The sequence below is a fragment of the Heterodontus francisci genome, chromosome 46, assembly GCF_036365525.1.
Source record: "Heterodontus francisci isolate sHetFra1 chromosome 46, sHetFra1.hap1, whole genome shotgun sequence".
Lineage (NCBI taxonomy): Eukaryota > Metazoa > Chordata > Chondrichthyes > Heterodontiformes > Heterodontidae > Heterodontus > Heterodontus francisci.
This window is the reverse complement of record NC_090416.1, coordinates 13,956,100-13,978,876: the sequence shown is the minus strand read 5'-3', so window position 1 is coordinate 13,978,876 and position 22,777 is coordinate 13,956,100. Positions and strand designations below refer to the sequence as shown.

General features: G+C 48.7%; 2 protein-coding genes across 4 annotated transcripts in view; one reads left to right on the top strand and one right to left on the bottom strand.

Moving 5' to 3' along the window:
* The window catches only part of LOC137356922 (tropomyosin alpha-3 chain-like), a 42,748-nt gene extending 37,279 nt beyond the window's left edge, over window positions 1–5,469 (bottom strand). Inside the window, exon 1 of the mRNA XM_068022770.1 lies at window positions 5,240–5,469. Coding sequence (XP_067878871.1) covers window positions 5,240–5,368 — 129 coding nt within the window. The 5' untranslated portion in view covers window positions 5,369–5,469. The remainder of the gene's footprint in view (window positions 1–5,239) is intronic.
* The window catches only part of LOC137356920 (protein GOLM2-like), a 52,504-nt gene continuing 34,827 nt past the window's right edge, over window positions 5,101–22,777 (top strand). The window contains exons 1-2 of one of the 3 annotated variants that reach the window (XM_068022769.1): window positions 5,101–5,165; window positions 9,286–9,353. Coding sequence is in view for 1 of the 3 variants with exons in the window: in XM_068022767.1 (XP_067878868.1) it covers window positions 13,498–13,515 (18 nt within the window). In the remaining 2 variants the exon portion in view is untranslated. Of the gene's footprint in view, window positions 5,192–9,285; window positions 9,354–13,482; window positions 13,516–22,777 lie in introns of those variants that run through there. The other 2 variants (XM_068022768.1, XM_068022767.1) reach the window with 2 other exon arrangements.

Genomic DNA, 22,777 nt, shown 5'->3' with positions numbered 1-22,777 from the left:
ATTATCCCCATAGTGCTATTTTGAAGAACACCAACAGTGTCCTGTCCAACATTTTAACCCTCAACTGCTCATTGCTGTTATGGGACCTTGCTGTGCACAAGCTGGCAGCCATGATTCCCTAAATCACAACAGTGACTACGTTTTTAAAAAGTATTTTATTGGGACATCCTGAGGTTTGTGAAAGTCGCCATATCTGGCAGGGGCATGATGGGCTACATGGCCTCCTTCTGTGCTTATAGCTACAAGTTCTTTTTTTAAAACAGTCAAAGTGAAAGCCTAGCCCCCCACCCTTGGTTTTGCAAACACACTAGTTTCAAATCTGGTCACATTATTATAAGTGTCCCCTTTTGAACAAGCTGCAGGGTGTTCTCAAAGCTCAGCAGAATTAGTGTGCCTTTATTTTCCACAGCAAGTCACACCACTGCTGCAGCCACTTCCTCTTTACACAGGATCCATCTGCTTTTACTCAACCTGCCTCCTGCACCACAAAATGTAGTCACAGAATCTAACACACTTAAAAATTGCCCTTTCACGTCAGTCTGCACCTCCTCCTTCCCCCCGCCCCCCCCCCCCCCCCCCCCCACCGTGCCCCACCCCACACACACTCAACGATGCATCTTCAACAGCAAACGTTTAAGGGGAAGGAAACACTGTCGAAAGCATGTCGCCATTAATAGAACAAAATAGTTTATAGTTCGGCTCAGTTTGTAACCCCCTGTAGCTCCGGTGACTGGCCATTTCTCTAATCCCAATTGCAACAACAACTTGCTTCTATATAATGCCTTTAACATAGTAAACCGTTCCCAAGCAGTTTTCACAGGAGTGTTATCGGACAAAATTTGGCTCCGAGCCACATAAGCAGATAGTAAGAGGGCTCACAGAATTTACAGCAAATCCCAATAAAACCTTCTAACACCCCTATTATGCACTGAATTTACAGACCCTCTCATCACATCTCCAACTACCCTACGATACTTCACATAGAATGCAATTACCCATTGCAGAGTGAAATCACAACAGAGCGACTATATATTTTTTTTTAAATGGCAGTTGGTCGGGAAACCAGGAGAACTCCCTGCTCACTTTCAGTTAGTGCCATGGGATCTTTAACACCCATCCCAACAGGCCTCCACCACCTCTGGTTTCTATTCAGCACCTACACCTCTAAGACCAGGGGTGCCAAGGCGTTTCGGAAAGATGTGCTGTTGCCCTCACACTGGACGAGGATAAAAATAGGCACAACACTGACTCCCCAATATGGCAAGAAACTGGAGAGCTGCAGGTACCTGTGAAAGTGCACCCAAAATCTGAGGGGTGTGGGATAAACAATTTCACTCCAGATATTACCCAATATACATCGAATGTGATCCAACAGGTTTATGCCAGTGTTTCTGTTCTCCTCCTCCCCACCCGATCAACATATCCTTCTATTCCTTTCTCCCTCCTGCTTATCCAGCTTCTCTGCTGTTCACCTCAACCACTCCCTGTGGTAGCGAGTTCCACATTCTCACCACTCGCTGGGTAAAGAGGTTTCTCCTGAATTCCCCATTGGATTTGTTAGCGACTATCTTATACTTATAGCCCATAGTTTTGGGCTGCCTTAAAGTCCAAATATCGTTAAAACAATGGTAGAATTCTACCAGGACGCGTAACCTATTTATGGTGGGATTTGGGACTGATCCACAATGACTCCTCAGGCTCACTAGGCCAATCTGGTTATTTGCCAACACTGCAGCTCACTGAAATTTGGAGTTCCCCAAGAATGAAACAGTAAGTAAGATGGTTGGTTTCTGAATCACTGTGTCACACTGTTGCATTGGTTTCAAGAACCACTTCTCTAAAAAGGAAACCAGATTGCCAGTTCATAGTTTTCTGGAGTCAGTCAGGCGTTAGAGCCACAGATCACATCAGGGGTTTGAGCTGTTTCTCTCGAGGTACACCTAACCCCATAACAGGCCCACGTCAGCACCTCCATACAGGATAACCACCTACATTCCCAAGCCCCCTGGCTCACCTGAAGATCCTCACTCTTACAAGGGTTTGGCTCCACTAGCACTAGCACCCTTGGGTATCTCTCTTACTTTCCCTTCCTCAAATACCACCTTCGAATGGAATGTCTGCAGCTATTTAACCACATGCGCCATCACTTCCAAACCCAATAACCTTCCTGACTGAATGATCTGCCTCCCAGACAGGCAGGGAGGAAATGTGGAGAGAAAAAACAGACAGCTGAGGTTCCCTCCTTCAGATCATTAGCCAGTGAACTGCTGGGTGGTGCATTCCCACACCCTTCCACCTGACACCACACATGCCAACAGTTGCTGTTAATGGGGAGGGGGGGGAACACAGTGACCTGATAGAGGCCTTTAAGATAATTAAAAAGTTTAATAGGGTAGAGCTGGAGAAAATATTTTCACTTCTAAGGGTTGGTGGGGGCGGAGGGACGGCAGTGCAGGGAGAGCGCAGAACTAGGGAGCTATTAATGTAAGACAGTCACTGACAAATCCAATCGGGAATTCTGGAAAAGCTTCTTTCCCCAGAGAGTGGTGAGAATGTGGAACTCGCTACCACAGGGAGTGGCTGAGGTGAATAGCAGAGATACATTTAAGGGGAAGCTGGATAAACACGAGGGAGAAAGGAATAGAAGGATATGCTGATAGGGGGAGATGAAGTAAAATGGGAGGATGCTCACGCAGAGCATAAACACCAGAAGGGAGCAGATGGGCCGAATAACCCATTTCTCTATGTTATACACGATGTAATTCTTCCTGCAATACTGCCCCCTCTCCCACAACCCCCCATCACATTTTATTGATAGTTCCTTCACATAAAGCAGCTCACGAAGCATTGCCTCTGGCATACCTTAAAACGTCTTGCATGCAAGTCCGTGCTTCTGCTCACTGTCACTTACTCTCTGAAAACTTTGCCCCCCTCACACACTAACAGAGTATCCTTTGAATCACTACCAGCAATGTCACAGGGAAATGTGCAAGAGATGATTGACCTCCAACAACCACAACCAATTTCCTTTGTGCTAGGTACAACTCCAACCAGCAGAGAGTTTTCTTCCCCTGATTCCCATTGACTTCAGTTTTGCTAGGGCTCCTTGATGCCATACTCTGTCAAATGCTGCCTTGATGTCAAGGGCAGTCACTCTCACCTCAGCATGGCTCAAGAAAGGTGGAGGACAATGTTACACAGACGCAGATATGCATACACCAGGGGAAAAGGGGATGCTGTCCAGGCACACACACACCAGGGGGAAGGGGATGTTGTACAGGCGCACACAGACCAGGGGGAAAGGGGATGCTGTACAGGCGCACACACACCAGGGGGAAAGGGGATGCTGTACAGGCGCACACACCAGGGGGAAAGGGGATGTTGTACAGGCGCACACACACCAGGGGGAAGGGGATGTTGTACAGGCGCACACACACCAGGGGGAAAGGGGATGTTGTACAGGCACACACTAGGGGAAAAGGGGATGCTGTACAGGCACACACACCAGGGGAAAAGGGGATGCTGTCCAGGTACACACACACCAGGGGAAAATGGGATGCTGTACAGGCACACACCAGGGGAAAAGGGGATGCTGTACAGGCGCACACCAGGGGAAAAGGGGATGCTGTACAGGCGCACACCAGGGGAAAAGGGGATGCTGTACAGGCGCACACCAGGGGAAAAGGGGATGCTGTACAGGCGCACACACACCAGGGGGAAGGGGATGTTGTACAGGCGCACACACACCAGGGGGAAAGGGGATGCTGTACAGGCGCGCACACACCAGGGGGAAAGGGGATGTTGTACAGGCACACACCAGGGGAAAAGGGGATGCTGTACAGGCACACACACACACCAGGGGAAAAGGGGATGCTGTCCAGGCACACACACACCAAGGGAAAAGGGGATGCTGTACAGGCACACACCAGGGGAAAAGGGGATGCTGTACAGGCGCACACACCAGGAGAAAAGGGGATGTTGTCCAGGCGCACACACACCAGGGGGAAGGGGATGTTGTCCAGGCGCACACACACCAGGGGGAAGGGGATGTTGTACAGGCGCACACACACCAGGGGGAAGGGGATGTTGTACAGGCGCACACACACCAGGGGGAAGGGGATGTTGTACAGGCGCACACACACCAGGGGGAAGGGGATGTTGTACAGGCGCACACACACCAGGGGGAAGGGGATGTTGTACAGGCGCACACACCAGGAGAAAAGGGGATGTTGTCCAGGCGCACACACACCAGGGGGAAGGGGATGTTGTCCAGGCGCACACACACCAGGGGGAAGGGGATGTTGTACAGGCGCACACACACCAGGGGGAAGGGGATGTTGTACAGGCGCACACACACCAGGGGGAAGGGGATGTTGTACAGGCGCACACACACCAGGGGGAAGGGGATGTTGTACAGGCGCACACACACCAGGGGGAAGGGGATGTTGTACAGGCGCACACACACCAGGGGGGAAGGGGATGTTGTACAGGCGCACACACACCAGGGGGAAGGGGATGTTGTACAGGCGCACACACACCAGGGGGAAGGGGATGTTGTACAGGCGCACACACACCAGGGGGAAGGGGATGTTGTACAGGCGCACACACACCAGGGGGAAGGGGATGCTGTCCAGGCACACACACACCAGGGGGAAGGGGATGCTGTCCAGGCGCACACACACCAGGGGGAAGGGGATGTTGTACAGGCGCACACACACCAGGGGGAAAGGGGATGTTGTACAGGCACACACCAGGGGGAAAGGGGATGTTGTACAGGTTCACACACACCAGGGGAAAAGGGGATGCTGTCCAGGTACACACACACCAGGGGAAAATGGGATGCTGTACAGGCACACACCAGGGGAAAAGGGGATGTTGTACAGGCACACACCAGGGGGAAAGGGGATGTTGTACAGGTTCACACACACCAGGGGGAAAGGGGATGTTGTACAGGCACACACCAGGGGAAAAGGGGATGTTGTACAGGCGCACACACACCAGGGGAAAAGGGGATGCTGTACAGCCATACACACACACACCCCACCCACACAGTATGTCTACGCCGGTGAGTATACTGCGCATGCGCGCGCCAGCACCATCACGCATGCGCATAGCGATGAGGTTTTTACTGTGGTATCCGGCGCTTGGCTGCGGGAAGAGGACAGGCGAGTCCCTGTATCTACCAGGCTGAGTTAGCGGCCTCCCTTTCTCTCTCTCCCCCCACCCCGCGGTCACTCACATGCTCCCGGGCCTTGCGATCGGCCGTCACCTCCCGCTGCAGGCGCTCGGCTCGCTCCTCGGCGTCGTCCGCCTGCTGCTGCAGCACTTTAATCTTCCGCTTCACCGCCTCGAGACACGTCCCGGCCATCGGGAAAGCCGGAGCAGAGCAAACGCCGGGAGGGATGGAGGAAGGGGGGGGGGGGGCAGGGAAGTGGTGTTTCCGCTGCGCCGCTCGCACTGACTCGGTTCCTGTCAGAGACACCCAGCAACGGTAGGGCGGACGGGGGAATGGGCAGCGCTAGCGTCTCCAGGAAGTGACGTCAGCGCAACGCCGAGAGCGCGCCGGCGGGGCGTGGGAGCGGGAGCGCGCGGGGGAGTAAGTGGAAGCGGGGCGCGCATTGACCGCGACGGCGGGAGCGCGAGCACAGGGTGGGGGGAGGGGTGAGAGCGCGGTTTGAAGGACAATATCCGGACAACACCAACCGTCCATCAAACGCAGATAAAAGCAGAGAGAAATACAGCCTCCACCGGTCTGAGAGGAATATCCCCCCAAATGTTGGCCGGTCTGAGAGAAATCTTCCCCCCCCAAAATGTTGGCCGGTCTGAGAGAAATCTTCCCCCCCCAAACGTTGTCCGGTTTGAGAGAAATCTTCCCCCCCAAATGTTGGCGGGACTGAGAGAAATCTCCCCCCAAACGTTGGCCGGTCTGAGAGAAATCTTCCCCCCCAAATGTTGGCCGGTCTGAGAGAAATCTTCCCCCCCAAATGTTGGCCGGTCTGAGAGAAATCTTCCCCCCCCCAAAATGTTGGCCGGTTTGAGAGAAATCTTCCCCCCCCAAACGTTGTCCGGTTTGAGAGAAATCTTCCCCCCCAAATGTTGGCCGGTCTGAGAGAAATCTTCCCCCCCAAATGTTGGCGGGACTGAGAGAAATCTCCCCCCAAACGTTGGCCGGTCTGAGAGAAATCTTCCCCCCCAAATGTTGGCCGGTCTGAGAGAAATCTTCCCCCCCAAATGTTGGCCGGTCTGAGAGAAATCTTCCCCCAAATGTTGGCGGGACTGAGAGAAATATCCCCCCAAATTTTGGCGGGACTGAGAGAAATCTCCCCCAAAATGTTGACCGGTCTGAGAGAAATCTTCCCCCCCAAATGTTGGCCGGTCTGAGAGAAATCTTCCCCCCCAAATGTTGGCCGGTCTGAGAGAAATCTTCCCCCCCCAAATGTTGGCCGGTCTTAGAGAAATCTCCCCCCAAATGTTGGCGGGACTGAGAGAAATATCCCCCCAAATGTTGGCGGGACTGAGAGAAATATCCCCCCCAAATGTTGGCGGGACTGAGAGAAATCTCCCCCCAAATGTTGGCCGGTCTGAGAGAAATCTTCCCCCCCAAATGTTGGCCGGTCTGAGAGAAATCTCCCCCCAAATGTTGGCGGGACTGAGAGAAATCTCCCCCCAAATGTTGGCCGGTCTGAGAGAAATCTTCCCCCCCAAATGTTGGCCGGTCTGAGAGAAATCTTCCCCCCCCAAATGTTGGCCGGTCTGAGAGAAATTATCCCCCCCCCCCCCAAATGTTGGCCGGTCTGAGAGAAATCTCCCCAAATTTTGGCCGGACTGAGAGAAATCTCCACCCCCCCCCCCCAAAAGTGTTGGCCGGTCAGAGAGAAATCTCCCCCCAAATGTTGGCCGGACTGAGAGAAATCTCCCCCCAAATGTTGGCAGGACTGAGAGAAATCTCCCCCCAAATGTTGGCCGGACTGAGAGAAATCTTCCCCCAAATGTTGGCCGGTCTGAGAGAAATCTTCCCCCCCAAATGTTGGCCGGACTGAGAGAAATCTTCCCCCAAATGTTGGCAGGACTGAGAGAAATCTCCCCCCAAATGTTGGCCGGACTGAGAGAAATCTTCCCCCAAATGTTGGCCGGTCTGAGAGAAATCTCCCCCCAAATGTTGGCAGGACTGAGAGAAATCTCCCCCCAAATGTTGGCCGGACTGAGAGAAATCTTCCCCCAAATGTTGGCCGGTCTGAGAGAAATCTTCCCCCCCCAAATGTTGGCCGGACTGAGAGAAATCTTCCCCCAAATGTTGGCCGGACTGAGAGAAATATCCCCCCAAATGTTGGCCGGACTGAGAGAAATCTTCCCCCAAATGTTGGCCGGTCTGAGAGAAATCTTCCCCCCCAAATGTTGGCCGGACTGAGAGAAATCTTCCCCCAAATGTTGGCCGGACTGAGAGAAATCTCCCCCCAAATGTTGGCCGGACTGAGAGAAATCTTCCCCCAAATGTTGGCCGGACTGAGAGAAATCTCCCCCCAAATGTTGGCCGGACTGAGAGAAATCTTCCCCCAAATGTTGGCCGGTCTGAGAGAAATCTTCCCCCCCAAATGTTGGCCGGACTGAGAGAAATCTTCCCCCAAATGTTGGCCGGACTGAGAGAAATCTCCCCCCAAATGTTGGCCGGACTGAGAGAAATCTTCCCCCAAATGTTGGCCGGTCTGAGAGAAATCTTCCCCCAAATGTTGGCCGGACTGAGAGAAATCTTCCCCCAAATGTTGGCCTGACTGAGAGAAATCTCCCCCCAAATGTTGGCCGGACTGAGAGAAATCTCCCCCCAAATGTTGGCCGGACTGAGAGAAATCTTCCCCCAAATGTTGGCCGGACTGAGAGAAATCTTCCCCCAAATGTTGGCTGGACTGAGAGAAATCGCTTTGGAAGTTGTCCAGCGTGTGGAAATCTTTCCAAATGTTGTGGGAGAAATCCTCTCACAAGTTGGTCATACTCTAGATTGGAAAAGTAATTACAAATATTGGGGAATTTGACAGAATAATGTCCGAACTTCAGGGTGTCACCAATTTAAAAACCCTCAATTGTCAGCAATCTGAGAGAAAAGCGCCCAAATGTTGTAGAAATCTGAGAGAAAAATCTCTGAATGCAGTGAGATATGCCCTTTCCCTCAAGGGTCAGAAAATCTGTTGGGAATCTTTTCATGCTGCCCCATGAAACACAATGACAGGGAATCTGAGAGATCAATCTCCAAATGTTGAGGAATCTAAAAGAAAAACCCTCCAAATATTGCCGCATCCCACATAAAAGCTGGAAAACGCAAGTTCAACCCCATCTGAAGGATGGATCAACGTTTGACGTTGAGACCTTCAAAATCCAAAAATGGTTAATTAAGACACATAGCAGGAAGTCTCACTTCACAGGGAGTGGCAAACATCACGAATCATTTAAAAACCAAATAGATGCTTATAGTCATTTGGTAGTACAGAACTGAATTGCTGAAAACAGTCATTTTGTCAAAGCTTTCCATCTTGCACTCGTCAGAACAATTTGCAAGAATACCAATGTAAGGGAAAGCAACAACTTAATACTGTATGAGAAGAGAGTGCCGATTGGTTAGCAAGTGAACTCTGGTAGAGACGTGCCATGGAGAATGCACCAGTTTATGGTGACTGACAGTTAACTGCCAAGCTTTGTTTGAAATTTGAACCAGGAAGCTTTACTCTGATTGGTCAAGGCATTGCCCTGAGGAATGAACCAGCGAATGGCTGTCACTTATTTTGTTTAGCTGGAACAAGCGTGTGTACATGTCCACAAAGAACATGTAGCTTCCAGTACGCGCAGATGCACCACACTGCAAGCCCAACTGACAATCTTAAATTGTTGTCAGTGTAATTCTTAGCACACAGGATTATTTAACAAATATTGTCCAATCGTGGAATCACATCTAGTATCTTGCATTGGTATACTTGCAAGTTGTCCTGATGAGTGCAAGATGAAAAGCTTCGACAAAATGTCTGTTTTCAGCAATACTCAAATAGATACTTCAATGCGGGACGTTAGTATTTCTGGATGAATGAACTAAGTTGGGCCTCCCACATACGTATTTATCTTGTGCAAAACACAATGTAACAAAATGTCCCAAACATCGGACATTGCAACAGTGACTACACTTCAAAAGTGCTTCCATGGCTGTGAAATGCTTTGCACCGTCCGGAGGCTGTGAAATATGCTATATAACCGCACATTTTTTCCATTCTTTGATACTAACACATCTCGGGATTCTAATTTCAGATTAATCCACTAATAAAGCGACAGTGCTAAGAACAGCCCTTTGCAAATCACCAGGCCTAATTTGAACCGTAAGTATGAACGAGTTACTTGGGTTCTGAGGGCTGTTTATCTGTTCAGCTTGTAACAAGCATCGGTTATGCCATACTTGGATTACTGGGCACAGATCTGCTCTCCATGTTGTAAAATGGATATAGAGGCACCAGAGTACGGGAAAGATTTACAGAACTGAGAGGTTACAAATATCAGGAAAGATTGAATAGGCTGGGGCTCTTTTCTCCCAAAAAAGAGAAGGCTGAGGGGTGACCTGATTGAGGCCTTTAAGATTTGGTGGAGACGGTGGCATTGGTGGTAATGTCACAAGACCAGTAATCCAGAGGCCCTGGGAAGCCAGGTTCAAATCCCACCATGGTAGCTGGTGGAATTTAAATTCTGCAATTGATTGTGGTAAAAGCCCATCTGGTTCACTTTAGGGAAGGGAATCTGTCATCCTTACCTGGTCTGGCCTGCATGTGACTCCAGACCCACAGCAATGTGTTTGACTCTTAACTGCCCGCTGAAACCTAGCAAGCCACTCAGTTGTCAAGGGCATTTAGGGATGGGCAACAAATGCTGGCCTTGCCAACGATGCCCACATCCCATGAAAGTATTTAAAAAAAAATTATAGTAATTTACAACACTGAAGGAGACCATCCAGCCGATCGAGTCCATACTGACCCTCCACTTAGCAATCCAGTCCGTCCCTCTCCCCTGCTCGATCCCCGTAGCCTTGCAAGTTTATTTCTTTCAAGTGCCCATCCAATTATGAAAGGGTTTAAAGGGGTAGATTTGGAAAAAAATGTTTCCACTTGCATGAGACCAAATCTAGGGGCCATAAATATGCTAGTAATAAATCTGATCAGGAATTCGGAAGAAACTCCTTTACCCAGAGAGTGGCGAAAATGTGGAGCTTGCTACCTTATGGAGTTGGTCGAAGCGAATAGCATAGATGCATTTAAGTGAGGTAAGCACTTGAGGGAGAAAGGAGTAGAAGGTGATATTGATGGGGTTAAATGAAGAGTCGAAGAGACTTAGTAGTTGGCAGGAAAAAAGACAGAGGCGCAAGGGGAGAGCCAACTGTGCAACAGCCCCAACAAACAAATTTCTCTGCAGCACCTGTGGAAGAGCCTGTCACTCCAGAATTGGCCTTTATAGCCACTCCAGGCGCTGCTTCACAAACCACTGACCACCTCCAGGCGCGTATCCATTGTCTCTCGAGATAAGGAGGCCCAAAAGAAAAGAAAGAATAAATGAAGAGGTAGTGGGAGGGAGGCTCGTGTGGAGCGGCATAGACCAGTTAGGTCATATCGCCTGCGTCTGTGCTGTACGTTCTATGTAACCGTGACCTGGGTGTGGAGTTAGTTGTAGTTTTGACTGCCCCTCTCACTGGGCGCCAATTTATGGAGTCGGTAGCAGAACGGCAGCGAGTCACTGGGGAAGCCACGATTCTGTGCGATAACTGTCGGTAGCACTGTCACTCCCTCTTGTGGAATGGTTCTGCAGTGCCAGTCAGTACCTTCAGGGGGAAAAAAATAGAAGGGACACACACACAAAGGATGACCATTTCAAATCGGTGATTTCAACCTTTGGACATTTCCAGGGCTTAATCCTCCCAACTGTCAAAACATTTGGAGACGAGACTATTTTTGGAATTCGGAGCATTCATCGTTAAATCTCTCTGGCACCCGTGGAAGTAATTTACTGCCTGCCGGGAGGGGTGCCCTGAGTGACAGGCGCCGGAATGTTTAACCTCCGAGGGATCGCATCCTCTGTTTCTTGGTAACTGGTGGCTCAGAATGGCATACAGAAAGCTGGAATGCAGTTCCGACCTTATTTTGGATCCAAAGGGAATGAACAACGGTGAAGGCATTTTATATTTTGGTGGGCTTGCATCCTCCTTGTCCTTCGTGGCGTTCCCCCCATGTACCGTGTAATTTCCCCATTTGGAAAAAAACGCAAGATGCTGAGCAAGCATTAGGGATACGCAACCAGAGCAGGAGATGGAATTTAAAGCACAGATGAGCCATGATCTTAATTGGATGCTGGAGCAGGCTAGAGGGGCTGAATGACCTCTTGTTCCTAGGTTTCTAAGCAGCCAGTGATAGGGGCACAGGGTAGATTGATAGATTTTTGTTAGGCAGGGATATAAAGGATTATGAAACCATGGCGGGTGCATAGGAGTTGAGATGCATATCAACCATGCTCTAATTGAGTGGCAGAACATATTTGAGGGACTGAATGGCTTGCTCCTGTTCTTCCTTCACTGCTGAGCAGTCCCTTCCCTGCCCCCAGTGCCTCCCGTATGGCAATAATGTTTACCCGCTAGGTGGAGAAGACAGGACCAGCCCACAGGATTCCAGGGTTTGTTCTGCTGTGTGCGTGTAGAATCATGAAAATGACAGCATGGTGTGAGGCCGTTCAGTCCATTGTGCAGCTGCTGGTGCTGGCTCTTCAACTGACGATCTCCACTGTAACCCAGTTACCCTGCCTCTTTGTGGTGAAGTCTGTTGCTTTGAGGAGTCATTACGGCACAGAAGGAGGCCATTCGTCCCATCGAGTCCATGCCGGCTCTCTGTAGAGCAATCCAGTCAGTCCCAGTTCCCCCGCTCTGACCCCAGAGCCCTGCAAGGAGGTACACTCCAATACAGTTGGAAGTATTAGGCAAGCATCATGCAGTTAATTTGCGAATCAGCCATACGATTGGGTTGGACTGTCAATTGTGAGATGCAACTTAGAAACCCACTTCTTGTGCAGTTAGTTAACACTGGAGGTCTTGCGCGGTTCTCCCAACCAGGAGACAGCAGTGCCTTTCCCTGTGTCACGTGACCTTTGCATTTGTGTTTCCCCATAGACAAATTTCAACAATTTGAGCTATAAAAGCCCAAAAGAAAGGGTTTGCACCTTTCCTGACCTAAACCGCTTTACAGCTAATGAAGTACTTTGTTTTTGAAGTGTAGTCTCCATTGTATTGTTGGAAATGCTGTAGCTAATTTGTGCACAGCAAGCTCCCGCAAAAAGCGATGTGATAATGATCAGATCATCATTTTTTTAAAAAGTGATGTCGATTGAGGGATAAATGTTGTCCAGGGCACTGGAGAGAACTCGCTCTGCACTCCTTGGAATAGTGCCATGGGATTAGATTAGATTATTAGATTAGAGATACAGCACTGAAACAGGCCCTTCGGCCCACCGAGTCTGTGCCGAACATCAACCACCCATTTATACTAATCCTGCACTAATCCCATATTCCTACCAAACATCCCCACCTGTCTCTATATTTCCCTACCACCTACCTATACTAGTGACAATTTATAATGGCCAATTTACCTATCAACCTGCAAGTCTTTTGGCTTGTGGGAGGAAACCGGAGCACCCGGAGAAAACCCACGCAGACACAGGGAGAACTTGCAAACTCCACACAGGCAGTACCCGGAATCGAACCCGGGTCCCTGGAGCTGTGAGGCTGCGGTGCTAACCACTGCGCCACTGTGCCGCCTTTTACATCCACCCGAAAGGAGCAGACGGAGTTCTGCAATGAGTGTGTTATGTGCTCAAATCTCTGGAGTGAGACTCAAATTGGCAAACTTCTGACTGTGAGGTGAGAGCCCTACACGCTATTAACCAAAGGTAGGGTGAGGGCAAACAGTTCAGCTAGTACACCCACAGGTGACCTGACAGGGTGGTCGGAGAGGTGATCCAGGTGCCTGCAGGTTCCACCACCTTCAGAATAATGAGTTGGCTTCACATGAGGGCGAGCTCAAGAGCGGAGCAGTGCAGGTCATTTGGTCAGCTACCACCTTGGCTGGAAAATGGAGGTTTTGAGATGTCGGAGGAAGAAGACATTATAAATAAAGGAGAAACATCAGAAATAGGAGCAGGGGTAGACTATTTAGCCTGTTAAGCCTGCTCTGCCATTCAATATGGCTGATTTTCCACCTCAAATAATATTTTGAACATTCTCACTCACATCAGCAGCTTTTTTCTCAGCCAGCTCCAGTTTCTCCTGAGCATCTTTCAGGGCCTCTGAATACTTGTCGAGCTCATCCTCTGTCCCTTTGAGCCTCTTCTGCATTGCTGCCAGCTCATCCTCCAGCTGTCAGAGAAGGAGCGAGGGAGAAAGAAACGGCGAGAGAGGTACAGAAAAAAGATTACTAAGAGAACAAAATAGCAAGACTCATGTTAAACAAACTGAACGTAAGTTATATATGGACATTTGTGATGAATATTGCAGTATTACTGAGGATGTTGCAGGGTATACCAGAGTGTTACAGTGAGGGATGTTGAGTAATTCAGTGTTACAGTGAGGCGGGTGGGATATATCAGAGTGTTACAGTGAGAGGTGTAGGATATTTCAGTGTTACAGTGAAGGGTGTGGAGTATTTTAGTGTTACAATGATAGGTGTGAGATATGGCGCAGTGGTTAGCACCGCCGCCTCACAGCTCCAGCGACCCGGGTTCAATTCCAGGCGCTGCCTGTGTGGAGTTTGCAAGTTCTCCCTGTGTCTGCGTGGGTTTCCTCCGGGTGCTCCGGTTTCCTCCCACAAGCCAAAAGACTTGCAGGTTGGTAGGTAAATTGGCCATTATAAATTGCCTCTAGTATAGGTAGGTGGTAGGGAAATATAGGGACAGGTGGGGATGTGGTAGGGATATGGAATTTGTGTAGGATTAGTATAAATGGGTGGTTGATGGTCGGCACAGACTCGGTGGGCCGAAGGGCCTGTTTCAGTGCTGTATCTCTAAACTAAAATATATCAGAGTGTTACAGTGAGAGGTGTGGGATATATCAGAGTGTTACAGTGAGAGGTGTGGGATATATCAGTGTTACAGTGAGAGGTGTGGAGTATATCAGAGTGTTACAGTGAGAGGTGTGGGATATATCAGAGTGTTACAGTGAGGAATGTGGGATATATCAGAGTGTTACAGTGAGGAATGTGGGATATATCAGAGTGTTACAGTGAGGGGTGTGGGATATATCAGAGTGTTACAGTGAGGAATGTGGGATATATCAGTGTGTTACAGTGAGGGGTGTGGGATATATCAGAGTGTTACAGTGAGGGGTGTGGGATATATCAGAGTGTTACAGTGAGGGGTGTGGGATATATCAGAGTGTTACAGTGAGGGGTGTGGGATATATCAGTGTTACAGTGAGGAATGTGAGATATATCAGAGTGTTACAGTGAGGGGTGTGGGATATATCAGTGTTGCAGTGAGGAATGTGGGGTATATCAGAGTGTTACAGTGAGGGGTGTGGGATATATCAGTGTTACAGTGAGGAATGTGGGGTATATCAGAGTGTTACAGTGAGGAATGTGAGATATATCAGTGTTGCAGTGAGGAATGTGGGGTATATCAGAGTGTTACAGTGAGGGGTGTGGGATATATCAGTGTTACAGTGAGGGATGTGGGGTATATCAGAGTGTTACAGTGAGGGATGTGGGATATATCAGAGTGTTACAGTGAGGGGTGTGGCATATATCAGAGTGTTACAGTGAGGGGTGTGGGATATATCAGAGTGTTACAGTGAGGGGTGTGGGATATATCAGAGTGTTACAGTGAGGGGTGTGGGATATATCAGAGTGTTACAGTGAGGGGTGTGGGATATATCAGAGTGTTACAGTGAGGGGTGTGGGATATATCAGAGTGTTACAGTGAGGAATGTGAGATATATCAGTGTTGCAGTGAGGAATGTGGGGTATATCAGAGTGTTACAGTGAGGGGTGTGGGATATATCAGTGTTACAGTGAGGGATGTGGGGTATATCAGAGTGTTACAGTGAGGGGTGTGGGATATATCAGAGTGTTACAGTGAGGGGTGTGGGATATATCAGAGTGTTACAGTGAGGGGTGTGGGATATATCAGAGTGTTCCAGTGAGGGGTGTGGGATATATCAGAGTGTTACAGTGAGGGGTGTGGGATATATCAGAGTGTTACAGTGAGGGATGTGGGATATATCAGAGTGTTACAGTGAGGGGTGTGGCATATATCAGAGTGTTACAGTGAGGGGTGTGGGATCTATCAGAGTGTTACAGTGAGGGGTGTGGGGTATAACAGAGTGTTACAGTGAGGGGTGTGGGATATATCAGAGTGTTACAGTGAGGGGTGTGGGATATATCAGAGTGTTACAGTGAGGGGTGTGGGATATATCAGAGTGTTACAGTGAGGGGTGTGGGATATATCAGAGTGTTACAGTGAGGGGTGTGGCATATATCAGAGTGTTACAGTGAGAGTTGTGAAATATATCAGAGTGTTACAGTGAGGGGTGTGGCATATATCAGAGTGTTACAGTGAGAGTTGTGAAATATATCAGAGTGTTACAGTGAGGGGTGTGGGGTATAACAGAGTGTTACAGTGAGATGTATGGAATATTTCAGTGTTACAGTGAAGGGTGTGGAGTATTTTAGTGTTACAGTGAGAGGTTTGGGATATATTAGAGTGTTACAGTGACGGGTGTGCGATATATCAGAGTATAGTAAGAAGTGGATATTGGAGAGTTGCAGTAAAAGGTTGGAAGGATTCAGGGAATGTTCCAATGAGTAATATGGGGTGTATGAGAGATTGTTATGATGCGGGGTGTAGGAAAGATTGTTAGGCTGATTGTTAGAAAGATTGTTGTGCAAGTTGCTATTGAATCTGCTTGCACAACTCTTTCAGGCAATGCATTCCAGATCATACCAACCAGCTGCATAAGAAACATTCGCATCTCTGCTCTTGTCCTTTTGCCAAATATCTTAAATCTGTGTTCTCTGATTGCTACCCTCCTGTCAGTAGAAAGTTGCTCCTTATCTACTCTATCAAAATGTTTCATAAATTTGAACAGATCTATTAAAACAGCCGTTAACCCTCTCTGCTTGAAGGAGAGCTACCCCAGTTTCTCTAAGTCTCTCCACACAACTGAAGTTCCTCATCGGTGTTACCATTGCAGCAAATCTCTGCAGCCTCTCCAATTTAATGAATAGCTCCAATGGCTTGGAGGGTGAATGCATTGCCCAGTATTGCTCAGAACATTCCAGTATCCACCCCAATTTGTACTTTTTATGCATCGATCTCAATAGGAGACGTTAAAGTTGGTCCTAGCACCTGTAAGCTAGCTTATATCAGATAAGCTTAACTCCCCTGATCGCTATATAGTGATTCATGTGGGAAATGCATACCCGTGCGGCAGTTGGCACTCTGCTTTGATGCCCTGCACAGTTGAATGGCCTGACATTATTCAGACCTGCGCTATGAATGGCTGCTCGGGCATATCATGGGCTCTAGCCCGGGGATAGGTTTCACGAGCACATCTTGGTGCCTCATTGAAGGGGCCATTCTGCACTGATAAGCCTGCACAGTGAGCTAAGGAGCTTGAGTGCAGGGGAGTGGTTGTGATCAAACGCCAATCCAACCCGCCACTTCCCCCCCCCCCCCCCCCCCCCGCCCCCCCGACATCCAAACGCATGCACTGCCCAGCTGGGTGACAGAATAGCAGTCAGGACTGAGTATGACTTTGTCTCCCACAGAACACCCCCACCCCCCAACCACAGCCGACCAACATAAGGACACTGAAACCAACTGCGTTACCTAAACCGCTGCCTCGATCAAGATAACGTGCAATATGGGACCCTCCTAGTGCACGTGGCTTAGTACCACACCACCTGGTGCACTTTCCCTCCCTCAGACTGTGAGGAGGGAAGCAAAGAGCTTGGGTTCAATTTTAAACCAACTCCTGTCCTTCTCACCTGCTTGCTCCTCTCCTCTGCTGCCTTCTTATCCGCCTCAGCCTGCTCTGCTCTGTCAAGGGCATTCTCCTTGTCCAGTTTCAGCATTTGCATCTTCTTCTTGATGGCCTCCATTTTGTATTTTTAATTCACACCTTACGACAAAGAAGAAACAAAGGTAATGGCACAGAGACTCTTCCCTTATGTTTTGGAGGGGCTGAGAGCGTCTGAGAGCGAGAGACGGTCAGTTGCAAAGTGGCCCGCTGCTCCCTGTCACACCATATGATATCTCCCCTCGTCTCCGAAACCCAACCTGAGAGTATTTTAATCAGCCAGTTGGACACTGTCCACACTTCGAGACATGGCCAAGGGTGAGACAATGATTGGCTGGCTGGTTGCCAAGCAATCACGCTGTGCTTTGTATCTGGGTCCAATGGACAACTGTTTTCTATTACGAGTGAACAGCTGCTCTCCTCACTTTTTTTTCTCTCCATCTGACTCTTGACATAGACGAACGTATAATTTACAGCACAGAAACAGGCCTTTCGGCCCGACTGGTCCATGTTGTTTAGCCTCCATATGAGCCTACTCTCAACCACTTCATCTCAACCTGTCAGCACAACCTTCTGTTCCTTTACATCTGATGTACTTATCCAGCTTCCCCTTAAATGTATCTCTGCTGCTCTCCTCAACCATTCCCTGTGGTAGTGAGTTCCACATTCTCACCACTGTCTGGGTAAAGAGGTTTCTCCTGAATTTCCTGTTGTATTTATTAGTGACTGTCTAGAATTGACATCCTCTATTTTTGGTTTTGCTATGCAAGTGGAAAAAACTAACCTACATCTAACCTATGAAGGTCGTTCTGCTGGGGTGTAGTTTCCACAGTGTCCTCAGTGGTTGTTCTTCCTGTCCTAGCCTTGAAGATGAGTGCACTGGGTCTGGACATCGCAGGACCACACCATCCTGATCTCCATGCGTTCAATTCAATGCAAGGGTAGATCAAGAGCAGGAACCCTGGTCGATGTTCCTGACTCAACCCAGGTCAATGAGGCAAACTGGAGTGGCCCATCTACCACTGCAGCTGAGATCAGCTGTCAGCCGTGGCTCTGTGGGTGGCACTCTCGCCTCTGAGTCAGAAGGTTGTGGGTTCAAGTCCCACTCCAGAGAGTTAAGCATATAATCCAGGATGACACTCCTCATCCCGTACTAAGGGAGTGCTGCAATGTTGGAAGTGCCATCTTTCAGACAAGGCATTAAACTGAGGCCCTGTCTACCCTCTCGGGTGGATGCAAAAGATCCCATGGCCACTGCTGGAAGAAGACCAGGGTTTCCACCCCCACCACCCACCCCCCCCCCCACCCCTCCCCCATCCCCACCCCGGTGATCTAATTAAGGTGTTTAAAGGAGTTGATGGGGCAGACAGAGGAAAAACTATTTCCTGTGTTGGGAACCAAGGGGACCGTTTTGGGGGTGCTGTCAAGAAGTACTTCTTTACACAAAGCATATTCAAAATCTGGAAACTCTCTTCCCCCAAAAAGCTGCTGAGGTTGGGGGTCAATTGAAAAGTTAAAAACCTGAGATTGATAGATTTTTGTTTGGCAAGGGATGTGGAACCAAGGTGGTTAGATGGAGTCGAGGCACAGGTGAACCATGCTCTAATTGATTCGAGGGGCTGAATAGCCTCTTCCTGCATCCATGTTCTGGTGTCCAGGCCAATATATATTCCTCATCCAACACCACTAAAACAGATGGTCTGGTCATTTGCTTCTTTGCTGTTTGTCGGGCGGAGGGTGGGGTGCCGAGAAGAACAAGGGCAGCAGGCGCATAGGAGCACCACCATCGGCAAGGTCCTCTCCAAGCCAACACCATCCCAACTTGGAAATATATCAGCCATTCCTTCACTGACGCTTGGTCAAAAACCTGGACCTCCCTCCCTAACAGCACTGTAAAGCTTACCCACACCACACAGAGTGTTGAGGTTCAAGAAGGCGGCTCACCACCACTTTCTGAAGCGCAACTAGGAATGGGCAACAAATACCGTCCTTGCCAGCAATGCCATCACCGAATTTTAAAAAAAAATTTGGGAAGTCCCTCCAACTTTTACAGAGCTGCCTATTTCCCAAAGCTGCTAACTGGAAGTCTTATCACAGTTTATTTTCCAGGCTACTTTGAACAACATTACTCTTCTCTGGTCTCCACCCGTTGCATTCCTGTCTAATCCATCCGCCAGGAGGCTGACAATATGTTAAAGTGGGCCTATTCCTGTCGGATTATCTCAGTCACACAAAAATAAAACCCCAGGAGGAATTTAACCAACAGCTGTCAAATCACGTAGAGGGCCATGCACACAATTAGATTGTGACGATGTCCTCAAGGCCACTAAGAGTCCTTGTCTTTAAAAGCATGGGTGCCAGCTGCCCTGGAGTGTTCACAATTTCCATTCTTGACCCGTGAGCTTTGAGGGCACCCCGGCTGTTTGACTGTGAAGGGCGTCACAGCTGGGCTTGATCCTGTCTTTGCCTGACATCCACATGGAAGCTTTCTGCAAGGGTAACAGTCAGGAGTGGGTACAGGAACTGTTTCTTCTGTTGTCAGGCAGGAAACACAGCAGCCAATTTGCACACAGCAAGGTCCCACAAATAGCATCGAGATAATGACCAGTCTTGTAGTGATGTTGCTTCACGGTTAACTATTGGCCCCGGACGCTGCGGGGAACTCCCCTGCTCATCTTCAGAATAGTGCCACGATATGTTTAACATCCATCTGAGGCAGGCAGGACTTCAGTTTAGTCTCTCCCTGAAGGACAGCACCTCCAACATTGCACTGCTCACTCTGTTCTGCACCGAGTACGTTGGCTTAGATATTCGTGCTCAGGTCTGTGAAGTGGGCCTCAAATCCACAACCTTCTGATTAAAAGGTGAGAATGCTACCCACTGAGCCACAGGGAGGTCAATTGTACTTGCAGCTGAAATCAATTCAGACTTTCCCTGGTCTTGCTGTCACCCTGGGTAGTGTACTTACGCAGTGAAGCCTCAGAGGAAGAAGTGCTTCCTGGAATCTGCTATCATCAGAATCCCCCAGTCATGCCAGATCCTGTCGTTAAGTGTGACTGTCACTGTGCACCTGTATAAACCCAGAAGGTCCCGGGTCCAATACCTGATCTTTCCTGAATTACAGATCTCAGTGGCAGTAGGAAACTCAGCTCCTCTGGGCGAAGGTGGAAGAAATTCTATAGATGTAGCTCTTGGGTCTAAAGGGATCAAAGGGTATGGGGCGAAAGCAGGAACAGGTTACTGAGTTAGATGAACAGCCATGATCATAATGAATGGCGGAGCGGGTTCAAAGGGCCGAATGGCCTAATCCTGCTCCTATTTTCTATGTTTCTAAATCAGACACGACTTCCGTCCGATGACCTCTGCTGAACCAAGAATAACCCTGTGCTGTACCTCTCCTGGGAGTGTTTGATGGGGACAGTGTAGAGGGAGCTTTACTCTGTATCTAACCCTGTGCTGTCCCTGTCCTGGGAGTGTTTGATGGGGGACAGTGTAGAGGGAGCTTTACTCTGTATCTAACCCCGTGCTGTACCTCTCCTGGGAGTGTTTGATGAGGACAGTGTAGAGGGAGCTTTACTCTGTATCTAACCCCGTGCTATACCTCTCCTGGGAGTGTTTGATGGGGACAGTGTAGAGGGAGCTTTACTCTGTATCTAACCCCGTGCTGTACCTGTCCTGGGAGTGTTTGATGGGGACAGTGTAGAGGGAGCTTTACTCCGTATCTAACCCCGTGCTGTACTTATCCTGGGAGTGTTTGATGAGGACAGAGTAAAGGAAGTTTTGCACTGTATCTAACCACCCCCCCCCCCCCCCCCCCCGCCACCCTGTACCTGCCCCGGGAGTGCTGATGCTGTCACTGGAGGTAGAAACAAAGTTGTTTCATTCCCAGTATGAACATCCATCAATCCGATGTGCACAAGATGAGAAAGAAGTGGAATGGGCTGTGATGCGCATTGCAACATTCGCTGTCTGGATCTTTGGGGAGTTGGTAGGGGGAGAAGGGTGGTGAGGTGTGATGGTGGGGGCGTGGGGGGGGGAAAGAAAAATATATCAGGAAATTACATTCTGCCTAATAAAAGAAGCATGAATCCTGCTCCTTGCTGGCAGAGCTCAGTTTACATTCGAGTTTTATGGCACATGTTCCCTGATGATAACGTCACGCATTTTCCGGATTACAATGGTGGATTACAGGAAACAAAGGAGAGGGCTATTTACAGGGCTCGAAGCTCCATAAAAGGCCATTGTCTGGTAGTATCACTGCACAGACAGGTGACGGTGACCCTATCACATCGGAACTCAGTCGCTGGCAGTTGGGTATGTCAACAGGTGGGTTGCAGGCTAAGGGTGAGCTGTTTTTTTTGAAGAGAGAGAGAGAGAAGCATGCATGAATAGGCAGAGAGACAGTGACAGAGGCAGGGAGAGAGAGAAATAGATCAGTATTATAAAGAGAGAGAGGGAGCAGCGTAACATATAGAGAGAGGGAGAGAGAGGAAGACGCAAGCATGAACAGGCAGAGAACAATAGAGGGAGTGAGAAATTTTTTTTAAAGGATAGAAAGAGACGGGGAGCAGCATAGGAGACAGACAGAGAGAGAAAGATACATAAGCATAAACTAACTCCTGAATTTCATTAAGAATAAAGGACTACAGGGCATTCTCATCCCAGTTGCTTTCCGTTCATTATTCGGTCAGTTTACTTGCAGAATCTTACAGCACAGGAGGAGGCCATTTGCCCCATCGTCCCTGTGCCGACTCTTTGAAAGAGCTATCAAATTAGTCCCACTCCTCTCTGCTCTTTCCTCATAGCTCAGCAAAAAATTTTCCCTTCAGATATTTATCCAATTCCCTTTTGAAAGCTACTATTGAATTAGCTTCCACCGCCCTTTCAGGCAGCGCGTACCAGATCACGACAACTCACTGTGTAAAAAAAAAATTCTCCTCATCTCCCCCTCTGTTTCTTCTGCCAATGGTCTTAAAAAGCTGTATCGTCTCGTTACTGACCCACCTACAAGTGGAAAGACTTTCTCCTATTTACTCTGTCAAAACCCATCAGAATTTGGGATATACCAGAAAACCTAACACTGTTAGTGAGTCCAGAAGTGTGGCTAGAGTTGTTTTCTTGTGTATAATATCTTTTCTCTGGTTCCACTGCTTGCATTGTTACTCACAGATATATATATATATATATATATATATATACATATATATATATACACACACACACACGCAATAATTGCAAATAAGTTTAAAATATAAACAAAACACGAACAGCAGGGCAGTTGTACCTTTATTAATCAATTGTTTCATTTATTAGCAGGTCTGCTGTTCACACTACTCACGATAGTAGGAGGACACATTGTTTTACCAATGTAACACACAATCTAGTCATAGAGTTATTAAAGCACAGAAGGAGGCCATTTGGCCCATTGAATCCATACCGGCACTCCGTAGAGCAATCCAGTTAGTCCCATTCCCCTGCTTAATTCTCAAGGCCTTGCATGTTTATTTCTCTTGTGCCATCAAATTTCCTTTTGAAATCATTCATCGTCTCTGCTTCTACCATCCTTGTAGGCAGTGAGTTCCAGGTCATTATCACCCACCATGTTAAAAACAAGTTCTTCCTCACACCCCCCTCCCCACCCAACTCTTGCCCAAAACCGTAAATCTATGTCTCCTAGTCCATCGGCTAATGGGAATAGCTTTTTTC